The 14,816-nt window shown below is 38.4% G+C and overlaps 1 protein-coding gene across 9 annotated transcripts in view; it reads left to right on the top strand.

The window, feature by feature from the left end:
• The window catches only part of SATB1 (SATB homeobox 1), a 91,738-nt gene extending 80,608 nt beyond the window's left edge, over positions 1-11,130 (top strand). For 6 of the 9 annotated variants that reach the window (XM_074538194.1, XM_074538215.1, XM_074538200.1 and 3 more), the window contains 3 exons: positions 6,135-6,338; positions 6,831-6,926; positions 9,420-11,130. In XM_074538194.1, the coding sequence (XP_074394295.1) occupies positions 6,135-6,338; positions 6,831-6,926; positions 9,420-9,902 (783 nt within the window). In that variant the 3' untranslated portion in view covers positions 9,903-11,130. The remainder of the gene's footprint in view (positions 1-6,134; positions 6,339-6,830; positions 6,927-9,419) is intronic. The other 3 variants (XM_074538226.1, XM_074538231.1, XM_074538242.1) reach the window with 3 other exon arrangements.
• Positions 11,131-14,816: the final 3,686 nt, after the last annotated feature.

The following is a 14,816-nucleotide window of genomic DNA, read 5'->3' as shown; positions in this document are numbered from 1 at the left end:
GCAGCAGGAAATTCCGGAATAACATCTAAGGGTAAAAAGGACTGCTCTTGTCATGTAGGCTTGTTCCCACATCTGAACCCTCAGGTATTTCACACAGAAAGAAGTCAGATTTAAGGGATCTTAACATGAAAATGAATTTTGAATTAAATGCTCTGTTCTTACCCTGCAGTGGGTGTTCCCTGTTTTCCCTGTTCTGTTTTTTCAGATAATGTAAATGCAGCACAAACAGCATTTCACAGAGAAAATAAGCAGTATCCATTGTTATTTATTGGTCATATTTGTTTGTGCTGAATTGACATTTGCTTATTTTTGCTTCTCAATGCCATATGCATGAGTTTACTGATTCAGAACTCCCTGAATTTTTGATTCTGTTCAACACTTTGAGAAATCTCAGTTGAAGGGTTTAATGCATTTTCCAATCAATGTGTAGGGGAAATTTGGCCTTATCAATTTAAATGCTGGAGATCCTTTCATTGCATTATGGAAGAATCTTCTCTAAGCAGAGATTATTCTTAAGAACTTCATAACATTTAAAGGTTAATATGTTAGGTAAAGAACAATATCTTAAGACAAACATTTTTATTACAGGACATGAAGGGATAGTTCTGATTAAATTACACTATTATTTGAATGGGAAAGAAGACAAAGTGCATCATTTCTTGCCCTCAACTTTAATGCCTTTAATCAAATAATGACCTTCTGGAAATAGTTAATTTTAAGCATTTGGAAAGATCAATACCACTTTGCCACCAAAAAATGGCCCAGATGATGAAATTTGATGTATTTAAAGTACCATTTCACCCTTTTAACCTAGTAAATAATTTAAAATGCTTTCAGTACTCCTTTGCTACCATTATGTATCTCACTCAAAGTATTATGACTTTTCCAAAAGCAACCTTTCTGTGCAATGTGCAGCTTACAAGTTTAATACTAAAGACTAATACTATATGCATATATGGTAGTGGTTGTGTTGACCCTTTTTCTTCTCTTGTACATGTGGAGTCTGTTGAGTAAAGAAATAGAAGTATCTGAGTGCTGCCGTTTGGAACAATAATGAGATTGTAAAGCAAGTTGGATGGCTTTTGAAGGGGAAAAAGTCAATATTTAAAGTTTAGTCCCTGAGTTCTTTGTTTTGTCTATAAGCTTTCCTGTTAAAGGTGAAGGATTTGGATTGCTCAGACAATTAAGAGCCCATTTTACCAAGTGTAATTTCATATCTGTGTTCTATAAACTGGAGTGCCTTCAGCATTGTAAATAATAAAAATTGCCCTCTATTAGCATGTTTGTGGGCAGATTAAAAACAGTCTTCATTAGCATAAGTAACACTTACAGATTCTTTTAAAAGTAGAAAATTATTTGTTGAATGATAAATTGCTAGCTTTCTAGTTAGTTGCTGAAAATGTGCTCATTCAAAATGCCTACTTTAGTTTAGTCTACAATACTAAATTTTTTTTTTAGTTAGAAGTACTGTTTAATGGATTATGTACTTAGTCTTTGTTCACGGTAGATGCTGAAATGCAATTCACACTTTCTGCTAAAATGTTGGTATCAAATACCTCCCTATTTAGATTGATTTCTTTTAGCACCATATATTTTTATTATACTATATGCCCCAGAGAATGATACAAAATAATCTTAAATATACTATAACCAAAAAAACCTGAGCATATCTTAGCATTGATCCTCTAAAATGTTTTCCCTTTCTAGATTTAAGCTAAACCCTTTCTAAGAAATGTCATTGTTATTCTGTAAGAAATATTCATAATTTGGCAAATTATTATCCATGTAACAAATTAACCAAACAAGTTCAGTTGCTTCACCTTGTAGTCTTCCCTTTTCAGACTAGATGTGTTTGTTGCTGATCTGGAAGGCTTTGGCCAGAGAACATTTTTCATTATTATAATGCTATCCTTTGTTGATGTAATTAGGCTAGATATTTACACCTTAGGTATAGATTTCTTTTTCCTTTCAATAATAAAGAATGGAAGAATATTTTATTAGAAACTCTGTGTGAAAGAGCAGATTTTATTTAAGCACAGCAGAGGTCTAACTAAAAAGAATAGAATTTGGATATATGGATAAAATGCATAGATGGTTTCTTTAAAATAAGCATGCTCATGGGTATTGCAGAACCTAATTTTTGGCAGTTATCCTCTTTGCGCTTTTCCTGCAATAGTTTGGCAGTTCGGCTTTCACAGGTTTTTTTTCCTCTAATGTCTTGTGTTTCTTTACTAAATCCCTATCAGAAAACCAGACAGAAGACTCTTATTTATTTTAAATATCTTAGGTTTAGCATCTTTTTTTTTTCACCATTTTCTTGCTTACTGTAGCAAGACCTTTGCAGATGGTACTTGGATACTTGAAAGTGCATAACAGTATTTTCTTTGTAGCAGATGGATTTAAGACTTTTAGTTCCCAATAAATGTAGGTTTACAATACATAACTTTACAGGATTTGTGTTGTATATAACAGGTTTGAACATATTATCTCAGAATTCATCTGCATGGCATTTTCAGCTTATCCAGGGCCCATGCCAGTATTTTAAGTAATAGGGAGAGCATAGTGATTGATAGCAGCTAAAGGCGTGATTTTGAATAGAAACAAAGGTTTTAGAACAGAAGGTGTCAAATTAAACTTTGTCAGTTTGAAAAGTAGTAACATCCTGAAAGTTCTCCAAACATATTTACATGTGGCTAATGTTTATATTTTGCTTTGTACTCTCTTTATATTCAGTGTAATGTTGCCTGGCAAATTTACTCTGTTTTAAAATCAAGGTTGTTCCCAATGTCATTGCAGAGTTTTTGGGGGGTTTGCCTTTCTGCATAAATGCATCAACTTCATTATTTTAATGCTGTTTTCCTAACAGTGTACTCTATATGCTGTATAAACTGGTTGTGATCTAATCTGATTTATAAATATTTCCTTATTATTTTGTGGTCATTTCCACTTCCTGTAAAACTATAAAGACAAGAAAAAAAGGAAAGTAGGCAGAAATTGCTCTAGACTTAAAAAAGTATTAAAGAAGAAAAACCAGCCCTGTTACATTCACTTTAAAGTTCAGCTGCATTATCTGCAGCACTTCATACCTTTTTTAGATCAAACGGAAACAAAACTTATAAATTTTACAGAACTTAAATTAACCATTAGAAAAGTCTGGATTATTTTTTTTTCCAAAATTTTGTAAAAAACATTTCGTACTTTCTCATGTAGGTGACTTTTATGAATGAGCTTTATTTCATGTACAGAATTCTGAACCAGAAACTAAATTAAATACTTCTATCTTTAATTATTTGTCTTGAACCAAAAGGAAGCATATTGGGATAAAGTTCATACTCTCTTAACAAACTCATCCCCTATAACCTCTCTTGCTGTCCATCCACTGTGTCATCTGAGAACATTGGTGAGATCAGCTTTCACAAATATGTGCAGAAATGAACCATAAAGACCAAAAAATTTTTTTCTATCCATGCAATTGTAAAAGAATTCAGTTGTTTGTTTCCATGTTTTCCATCAAATGTTTCATCAGAGTGGGTCTACTTCTTTAAAACTGTGCCAAGTGGAATAGAGACATTTTGGTAGAACAGTAATCTTTTCTGTGTACCCTGTCAGAAGTATCTGTCTTCATTATCTAAAAATCCCTGAAAGGCTAGCAGAGACATGTTTCAGGTTACAATTCATTAAGTAATTTTAGATAAGGCATTAGAAGTATTATTTCAGTGCAAAAATTGAGAGAAAACTGTTGGAAATACAATGTTAGCTCTCAGTAGTTAATAAAAATAAGGTCTGACCTAGTAAATACAGAAACAGAAAAGACAGTAAGGACAGAAGGTTTTCATTAGTTATCAAAAACTGTTGTGAAATATGTTTCATCAACAGAAAATGTTATTGCCTAGGAATTATTTTTTCCACTGGATATTTTTTAACTATAAAGGGTTTCTACTGCATTTTTAAGGAAAACAAACCCTGTGATTCCCATGGTCAGCAGACAAAACATCTGCAGCTTCTAAATGCATGGTGCACTTCTTTTCCAGCCTGTGCATATGCCTAGGAGAGGTGTCATAGGTGGAGATGGGTTATCTTGTCTTTTTTTTTTACTTCCACCAAACTGTCATGATAGACAGCTCTGCTCTTTGTTTCACCACTTTAGAAAGAAAGCCAACAGTTTCAGTGTAAAGCAGTGCAGATTCCAGACAACCAAAGGACAGTGTTTACTCTTTGGCATGGGATGGTTTGTGGCTTTGGGATTCCTTAATTTAGAATTTTGTAACTGCTCTTCAGTTAAAAGATCAAGATTGATTTATCTTCATCATCATCTCTCCTCCGTCCCCAAGAAGCTGCCTCTGCTTTCTGAGTGCACTACTTTTAACTTACTGCAATAAAGGAATACTGCTGCTGAGCATAACCCAGCACTCAGTATCCCCTTGGATGCAAGGTGAGCAGAGAGCCATGAGCAACATGCTGTTTTTGTAAGGGGCAGGGAGAGCTCGCCCTGCTAATACATTCCAGTGAGATTCCAGAGACCCTTGCCACTGTTTTGAAAACATGCCATACAGTTCCAGCCAGGACAGGCTGTCTGTGCTTTGTGTGAAGGCATTTGGCCACATTTCCCAGTCGTCTTGCTAAACCCTGGGGCAATACCCAGCATCCCCACTTAGTCAAGGAATGGGGTGTGCTCCATCCCTAGGGTGTAGGGGAGTCCTTTGCTGCTCCTGCTCTCCCTTGTCTCTGCTTCCTCCCTTGCACACCTCATGAGCACCTGGCAGATTTTGGCCCCATTTAAATTTTTGCTTTTTCAGCTCTGCTACCACCATCTCTATAACATTTGTCATTTTGATAGTTTCTTGGGGGCATTTTCATCTGTGTCATTTGTTCAGTTTTTCACTTATATCCAAGCAAATATACTTCCAATTTTTATACACACCTCACTAAATATTTTCATATACAATATGAATGCATTAACATTATTTGTTTACTTTGAGTCTTCCTGTTGTGGGAATATTTTTACACTGCATTTATTAACTATTAGCTAAAGATATGAGTATCTTCAAGAAAATACATATCTATATCATATCTATGAGTCTATTGTATGTGTTAGTAAACCATTCTGGATAAACCATTAATCCACTACTGGTATGTATAAAAAGGACCTAAAAGCTTCTGTACATTTATATTATTTGTTGATTCAATAAAATGTCACATTATCTTTCCTACAGCATTAAGAAATAAAACTGCATGGACCTATTTTTGAAAACAGATCCTTGAAGCTAAAATAAAGGAAATATGCATGTTTTATACATGTAATATTTTGTACCTAAATTTTAATATACTAGAAAATTTCTGCTGATGTACACTGTCCTAGCTAGAGGGTTTGCATTCCTCTTTTAGAACTACCAGTGCACAGTTGAGAAAAAATCGCCAATTAAATTTTAAGATGTAAAGAAACATTAAATTTTTGTGATAAACTCCTATGTCTCTTTCAGAAGCAAACTAGCAACTGCTTCAGTTCTTGCAGGGGATTCTGTAGCTGACTTCATATTATGTACCCCGAAGACTCATAGGCACCTTTCTGTCCTTGATGTGGAAATTTATAAAGGGTGTATCAGAAGCTAGAGCACATCTTCCTTTCCCCCAACCCCTAATAATCCTGTATGTAAAACTGAGAGACTGATTTTTTTCTGGGTCTATGAGGACAATCTGGAAACAGTTCTGTATCACTTGAAATAAGTTCACCTGCAGAGAAACCTCTTCTTGTAGCAAAAAATTAAGAAGTTATTGCTTGACTGCATCTAGTCACAAGATTCCTGTCTTTTGAAGAGATGATAGGGAGTTCCTCTACTGGTGTGGTTTACGTTAGGCAGCCCTACAGTCAAGCAAACAAATAGCAGCACTGTGGTGTGAGACCAAGGGGAAGATGCTTTCCAAAATGCCTATGGTTGGTAAAGGTCTGTGAAATGGCTGGGCAGCCTCTCAGTGCATTGGTGTTTGCTTTAAGCCCAGCCTGTGCAGTGAAAGCCCTTTTGATCAGGTGAGAGGATGAGAGAATGCATCACCTCTAAAGTACACATTTCATCCTCATTTTGCCCCTTGCAGTGTGATGAAAAACTACCTAATGTTTTGCTGGTTTTGTCTTCAAGGGGTGGCTCTGTGAGCTGTTACGTTGGAAAGAAGATCCATCACCAGAAAACAGGACCCTCTGGGAGAATCTCTCCATGATCCGAAGGTTCCTCAGTCTTCCTCAGCCTGAACGCGATGCCATTTATGAACAAGAAAGCAATGCAGTTCATCACCATGGTGACAGGCCTTCCCACATTATCCATGTGCCAGCAGAACAGATTCAGGTTAGTTTACCTTGGCCAATCCCACAGAGCGCTAAGTAAATAAAGCTTTAAACGGAGCAAAGGAAATTAGTGTTTCTTCCCTCCTGGTCAGGCTGAGCTCAGGTCTCCTGGTGCAAGATAAGAGCGCGCTGCCATCCACCAGCACAGTTCAAAGGAGACCGTGCGACCACCCACAGCTCTTGTTGCGGTTCGCTGGTGTTTGCTAACGTGTGTGGTGGCAGTGCACAGGCAGCTGTGTGCGGGCAGGGCGAGCTCAGCCCCGTGCTGGCTGTGCCTGCCTGGACAGGCACCAGGGCCGAAAGGCAGCACCGGTCAAGGGTCTTCCTTCCGGCAGACCAGGAGGACCTTGTTGTGCTGCTGATCGAAAACCAAGCAAGAACCCTCAGCAGTGGCAGCTCCTTCTGGTTAGGAGTGAAGGGAAGGGGATTTCTCATCCCACTTTAACCCCAGTTGAGACTGGGGTGAGTCAATATTTGTTTGTTTTTCCTTCAGAGCCCCTCTCCCACCACCCTTGGGAAAGGAGAGCATAGAGGCGCTTTCCTACCAGGCCTGTTGACCGCTGGACCTTGGCTGGGTGCTGCTCCGCAGGTGAGCTGGCACAAGGGCACCATGTCAGGGAGAGAGAGGAGGGGATGCAAGACCCACACCATGAGGCTTGGAAGAGCTGCTGCCCTCTGCTTCAGGGCAGCCCCAGCTGGAGCTGCACACACCCTTTTTTGCTGGCACAGGTGCTGCCAGCCGGGAGCTGAGCTGGCTGTTGTGTTCGGCTGTGTAGCCCAGGTTGTCAGTGGGGACTGCTGTCTCTCTGAGCTGGGGACTCTTTAATCACTTCTCACAAAAGGCCTGAGGTCAACCTTGTAACTGCACCTTCTTAAAGGGCAGATATTACCCCACGCTTTTCCAGCCTCAGCTGAGACCCTGTGTATCACTTGTATTACCTATACAGAAAAATATTTACAATGCTAGGAAGGATAGAGTTATCTCGCAGCCAGAAACAACACGAGTGTATATTAAAGATAAAGCAAACTGAATAAGACAATCCCTTAGGATATCAAGTACTAAAATAATTGTGAAAGCCTGGAAACTTGCTGTTTGATTTAGCAAAAAGAGAGAGAAAGATCTATATTAAGTAATAAAACAGCACTTGTTTGAAAATGTACATTGTTTTTAATAAAATCGCTTCTTAAGGGGATAAAAGGAGAAGCTTATGCACAGTATAAACATTCAACCACTATGCCACTTACTTAGATTTTCTTGCCTTGTTGATAAAAGTTGGGTGTTTGATCTCATAAATATTATTCACATAAGCAGTTGCATTGTAATCTCTTAATATGACTTGTAAGAGTAAGGATTGGGAGATTGGGCCTGAGTTTTGTCTCTGCTGTTCTACATGGTAATTGTTGTAGATGCATAAATATGTAGCTCAGACACAAGTTTTCAAACTGTATATACAAAGCCTCCAGTCTTATAAGAATTTAATATACTGGTAGTAGTCTTGAATCTCTTCAGGACAGGAGCCTTGAATGGGACTGCTCACAGACCATAAAACATTCAAAGACCTGAGCAGGGATGAGGAAGGAGCCTCAGTTCCGGGGCATTCGTGTCAGATCTTAAAATATGAAGATCACTTAAAGCAGTGGCTTCTAAACCAGTTGTGGATGTCTGTGCAAAGTCTCCACAACCATAAGAGCCCCTATGAAGTGGACAGAATTATAATCCCTCCAGTATTTATACCATTTGTACAGCATTTTGTGCTTCTTAGGGTCTCAAAGAACTGCTACTAGAAGCCTGGAAGCCACTACCAAAAGACAAAAATTATTGAAGGGAGACTCTCAAAGGGAAATAAAATGCAGTGATAGCAACTGCTTGTTTTGCTGTGGTTGTTTTTTAATAATAACTGGTGGTTTGTACCATATGACAAGAAATTTGCTGATCCAAAATATCTTACTAACCAGTGCTTCCTGTGCTGTGCAGCAAAAGAATTGTCAACACAAACAGTAGCTGATAAATTTGCTTTTGATTTTAAACATGATCTTATAGTGTACTGTACTCTGGTGGTAGATGAGAAAAACATTTCTATCCCTAGGGCTCAGTGCCTCACCTTTTAAGAATGTTTCTGAATCCATGCTTGCAAAACTTCATTTTAAGCTCTTGTTAATTATTTACATCATGATTTGCTTTATCTTATTCTTCTGATGTGCATATTGGCTCATTTTTATTGCCTGAGTTTTTGGAATGCAGCATGTTCCCGTCTAATAATAATAGTGCAACTTATTTAGAGCTTTGCATCTTAGTGCTTTATAAATATTAACTAAATAATCCCCAGCACAAACACAGAGGCAGGTAAATAGGTCTGTTCCCTGTTTATTTGTTGGGATACAGGCAGTGCAGGCCTGCTCAGAGACTGCAGGCAGCAGAGGTCAGATCCAGAAGGGGAAACACAGATTTCCTACCTCCAGATCCCTTTGTCCTTGCCGAGGCTGGGTTTGTCAGCGCCACGTTAGGCACTTCCAGCCAGCATATTCTGTTGTAATGTTTGCAAGTTTGACGAGACTTCAGTGCATGCTGAGGTCAGATCAGCAGTGAGATATTTCTGTACTCAAAGAGATAAAATGCTCTCCTTCCCCCTGACTCCCCAGCCCGTTTGTCTAGCTATTGCTAGAGAGTTGCAGCCCTTGTTTTTGGGCAGCAGCTGCCGTTGCTGGCAGAGCTCCGGCACGTTTGCCCTCATCTGGCACTTTTCTCACTTTGCCCTTGCTACAGTTCTGGCTAAGCTGGTCAAGTTAATCCTGTACTATGTCATTTAGCATTTTGTCTTGTCTGCACTTGACTCATGGAGCATGTTCATTAAAATTTGTCAGCTAAACCGCACCGATGTTGTATCATCAGTGCTTTCGGTCTGGCAAAGCTACGGTGTTCTTTTTGTTCTTTCTTTTTTTCCCTTCCTTTTTTTTAAACTTACTAAGCCTTTGTTTGTAGCTCTGCAATTTCTTCCCCCCACTCCCTCCTCAAGATTTCTCAGGAACAAAATAGGAGCAAGAATACATGTACAAAAAAATGCTGTTCTTTGTCTTGCAGCAGCAGCAGCAGCAGCAACAGCAACAACAGCAGCAGCAACAGCAACAACAGCCAGGTCCCAGACTACCCCCAAGGCAACCAACAGTAGCATCACCAGCTGAATCTGAGGATGAAAATCGTCAGAAACCCCGACCGCGAACAAAGATTTCTGTGGAGGCCCTAGGGATCCTACAGAGTTTCATACAAGATGTAGGCCTGTATCCAGATGAAGAAGCAATCCAGACTCTCTCCGCTCAGCTTGACCTGCCCAAGTACACCATTATCAAGTTCTTTCAGAACCAGCGATATTATCTCAAGCACCATGGGAAGCTGAAGGACAATTCTGGTTTGGAGGTGGATGTTGCAGAATATAAGGAAGAAGAGCTGCTCAAGGATTTAGAAGACAGCATCCAAGACAAAAATGCAAACACGCTTTTTTCAGTTAAACTAGAAGAAGAGTTATCAGTAGAAGGGAACACAGAGATTAATGCTGAATTGAAAGACTGATCTAAAAGTATTATTTTCTTTCAACAGTGCCGCTGGTATTTACTAATGAAATGAAAATTCCATCTTGCGTTGTGTCAAAAACCCTTATTATTCATTGTTTGGCCAATGAATCTTCCAAAACTTGCACAAAAGTTGAAAAAAAGGATAATGCAGACTGCACTAGATGTTTTACTCTATTTTACAAACTGCTTCGCAGCAACAGATGAAGCGTTGAGGATTGTTTGATATTAATTTGTGTTCACTGGATACACTGTGAGTGTACCCAATAAGCATGATACCAGTGATTTTGATTCTGGAGCCTTCAGACAAGCATTACAACTTTTGTGATTTACTGTTTTTTCGTTTCTGTTTTGTTCTTGTTTTTTAATTATTACTGTAGCACTCCACACTTGATCTTTGAAAAATCACATTTATTTAAAAAATAAAATAAAAAGAGTTTGTTACTCTTGTACTATTGTATGTTACAAAAGAACTATAGACTGTGGAATGCAGTTTAAAGATAACATATGCCAACAAATGCCTTGTATTATATGGCACTGCCGTAATTCAGATTTGTTTTCTTTTGGAAATAAAGGTCACTGTATTTTTTTTCCATTCTCATTGTTACATGGTTTTAGAGCAAATGAAAAAGAAAATGTGAAACACGATTTAGTCCTCATTATTTATTTGTAGATCCTGCAGCATCATGTTGTAATTAATTTTTTTGGAAGTTTCCGTTAAATGTAATATTGCTTCTCTTGTTACCATACTGATTTTTTTTCTATTTATAAATGTATTTTGATGGGCAGTAAAACAAAGTGTCTTAAAAGTTTTAAATAGAGAAAATGTGCTTTACACAGTTGCCTATAAAAAGTGCTCTATGTTATCCAAGCAATTCATACTATAAGCTTCACTCTTATTGTTGTATGCAATTTTTACTATCATGCAAATAAGCTTAGGTAAATAAAACTAATAGATCACCTTAGAAACTTATGCAATTAATGTGAAAATAATTGATGTTTGCAATGTGTCTTCCTTTGGTTTACAATCAATTTTAAAGCTACAGCTGTATAAATTTTCTGTATAAAGGTGTATTTCTTTTTTATGAGTTTATTGCTATGAAAACACCAGTTATTTTGTTACAGCTGGCTGTTTTTATAAGTGTATCACAATTTTCTTTATGCAGAAATGTTCTGACTAGGAGTGGTTATTGACTGTAACTACACAATTAAAATTGTTTGTATGGTATGATATGGCAGGGTTTGTCTGTGTATGTGTATATCTGGGAGGAATAACTTGTTCTTAGTGCACATCATACCTTCTTGCCACCACTTTGTTCTCCTTTAAAATCACAGGCAGATTTTTTTAATGACCTTCTTAAAATTTGAATTTAGATAACATACTTCAAAAAGAAACACAGTTTGGTTATGAAAATCATAACCTGTCTTTTCTTGGTTTAAAAACTTGCCTGCCCAACAGAGATAGCAGGATATTATTGAGTCAGAAGGCTATCAGGCATAAACATATTTACAGTTCCTGGCAGTAATGCACTTATAATGGATACAGCTGGTTTTATTTTACACTAGAATTATGCTAACACTGTTCCTTGCACTAATGTATAAACATTAAAAAAAAACATTAATAGTCATAAAATAAATAGGAAAGATGGGCTTTGCCCATAGCAGTCTCCTTCTAAGCAAGATTATTTTTAATGATCACTAATAAGGTTCTTGATAAAGCCGTAACAGTTGGTGACCTCTGAATTTATGCAGGGCTCATGTCTAGGCTAAAGACCAGTCTGCAGCTACAAGTTATGGAGCACGCACTGTTGTTCTCCTAGGAGAGAAATAACTCACACGCAGTGTGACTCGGGATGGGGATTCAGCTCAGTCTTCCTGAAATGACTAAAAGTTTACAAAACTCAACATGAATTTCAAAGGGACTATTGGCTCTTAGCAAAAGTCTTGGTTTAGTTCTATTAAGTTCAGCAAAATTTAAAACTGCTGCAGGCTGTCCTTGGTCTCAGTGTCCTTTGTGGGTCCGTTGAGCAGCTCTCAGCTGTGGCACCTCTTGGCTTCTTCCAGGACTGTCTGGGGCTACACCATGCTTTGGGTTTGGGATCCAGTCCAGTTGAAAGAAAAAGCCTTAGTACCACTCTGGAAGGGAAATAAGCCTTAGGAGGGACACATCTATGTAATTTGGCATTGCATTCCAATAAAAAGGCAGTAAAACTATGCTCTCGCTTAAGGGACTTGTAGTAGCTATAAAACTATCGATAGCCCAAAGCTATGCTGGTCACTAAAAGGCAAAAATAAGCCTAGTCTGGGGAAGTGACTGTGATCGTGATTGGATTTCTTCCCTTATTTCAATGGCATTGTTGCTGCGCACAGCCATGCAGATGGAGCTAGGACTGACCCCTGCACACAGCTGAGGGGCAGGGTACATGGGTCAGGCCATGCAAGCTGATTTGGTGGGCAGGACGATGCTGCTGGCACCCTTGGGTACACTCTGTCCCTAACAATGTGTGCAGGTACAAGGCAGAAGGGGGAGTGAAGGAAAGACTTGAATGTACCTCTTTCCACACTAAACGCTAGTACACACAGCACTCCAAATACCTGAAAGAGGGCAACCCTACAAAAGTGTAAGAAGAAATGTTTAGTCTTTGCTATTTTGCAAGCAATTTCCTTTTCTTCTATCATTTTAAGTTTTATGGGTGCTGAAGTAGAGGCCATGTGTGCTTGCAGATGGTTATTATAGCTGTTTCTTTTCCATTATCTTCGTTGTTCTTTCTCCTACTGTAGCTGAGGTTATCTTCCAAATGGTTCAGCCTCTGTAGTCACACATTACCTGCACAGGAGTTCAAATCGTTGCCTTTTTGTGTCCCAGTGGGTGGGCTGCAAGTACAGTCTTTTAACTTGGCCTATGTGACCAAAAGCATTTTTGTTGAATCTTTGACAGTGTTTTCAAAGGTGATATGGGCATTAAGGATTCCAGCTTTCTGTGAATGCAAAACATTGAACTGTTAGGAATTCAAATACAGCAAGCATATGCCACCTTGACTCATGGACCAGTTAGTCTACCTAGAAAATTACCTTATGTCCTTTTCTGTTCCTTAAGTTCCTTTTTTTTACCATCTGGTGGAAACATACCAAAAAAAAAAAAAAAAAAACCCAAACAAAAAAAGACCCCAAATGAACAAACACACTTTTCCACTTCAGCAAAGATTAAGAAATCAGACTGGAATTCTGTAATGAAGCACAAAAATTGAGACATAAAACCACTATTAGTTGAGAAGTTGTTAGTAAAACTCACTGAGTAGGACTTCTCTAAATGTATGAAATGACTATTATATACTCATATATACATATATATATATCTATATATATATATAATATGTTGTATTGTCTACTACATATATACTTATGGAAGAACGGGGAAGGAATATTACTAGGAATAGATTTTAAGCTACAAAGAAAGCCAAATGCCTAAAAAAGAGGGAACTGAGTACTGGGAGGGGATGGCAGGACTTAGTTTTTGCTATAAAACTGAAGTTAAGTATTTATCATGTTTTATGTTATGGTGTTTACCATAAGAAGTGGAGTATTTTTACTCTCTGACGATTCCCATTATTCTATATGTAACTGACAAGATTTAGGTGTATATGCTAGAATTCCCAGTGTGTGTTTTTCCACCCTGAAAGAGACCCAAATAGGCCCCAGATTCCAAGAGGTCCATGGCCTGGCGACAGTGTCAAGCCCCAGTAACATCCTCAAGTTGCTTATAATTATAAAGACTCACTACCTGCAATGCAGGGGTTTAGATTTGTGTTTTGTATAACTACCTAAATTGGTAAGATGACCCAGCAAAAACTGTCCGTTTTTTTTTATTTATTTATTACACTTTTTATTTAATTATTACACTCACTTTTTTCTTTTAGTTGGGAAGGTGCAACAAATGGAGAAAGCAAAAAGTTCCTCCAAACTGGTGATTTTGTTGCAATGATTTACAAAGTCAGTGCTTTGACTGTGTGCTGGGAAAGCACCAAATATTACTAGGTTCATTTGCCAAAGTAAATGCTCCATATGTTAAGAGCAGTATAAATGAGATATTATAGAGGATCTACTAGAACATCAAGTATTACCAATTCTGCTTAACTTATTGAACTTGTTCTTTGAAGTCAGGTACATTGTGGAGACCAAAGGTATTTTGATTTTTACATAATGATTTATATTGTGCTTTGAATAACAGTCCCACTGCAAAGCAGGGATATAAATATACTCCCAGGCCTTTTTTTGCACACAGAGGTAATTTAGGTTGGTCTCCTCACAGTGCCTTGCGTCCACACACTCTTTTACTACAACAAATGAGCTAATAATTCAAACTGCAATAAGTGATCCTCCTTGGAGCAGGAGTAGTGCTACTTGGCAGTGAGTTTGTTTGCTTTCAGGTTCATACGGGAGCCTTCCTGCCGCTCTGCTGCTGGCAGCCCTCCCACTATCTCAAGCTGCATTGTTTCATTTTGGCCTGACCCAGGCCCTCTTCCTGCTCCAGGTCATCTTGGCCAAATGTCATCTCTCCTGGTTATAGGCCATTACTCAGGTATATGTGCCACAGTTTAATATGAGGCAGCAAGGACTGTATGTGTCTGATGTCATCTACCCTTTGTCATCACCATTCATGCCGTGAGCCCTGCAGAGCTGCTTGAAAAGGCCACTTGCATTGGGAAGAGAGTGACACTTGGAGTAAACCCACCAGGAGGCAGGTTACTCCTGAGCTGATGGAGCAGAGCGGGCAAGGGGGTGTGCATTCCACAGGGGAGAAAGAAGGAAGGTACCAGAGAAAGATGAAAGGATCAGGTCACAATAGCTACCCCTGCATGGGCAATCGAGCTTTTTTGCAAGGCATGCGGTGGCAAAACTCAAAATACTACAGGGT

Source organism: Zonotrichia albicollis, chromosome 1 (genome assembly GCF_047830755.1).
Source record: "Zonotrichia albicollis isolate bZonAlb1 chromosome 1, bZonAlb1.hap1, whole genome shotgun sequence".
Lineage (NCBI taxonomy): Eukaryota > Metazoa > Chordata > Aves > Passeriformes > Passerellidae > Zonotrichia > Zonotrichia albicollis.
This window is presented reverse-complemented; position numbering and strand designations above follow the sequence as displayed.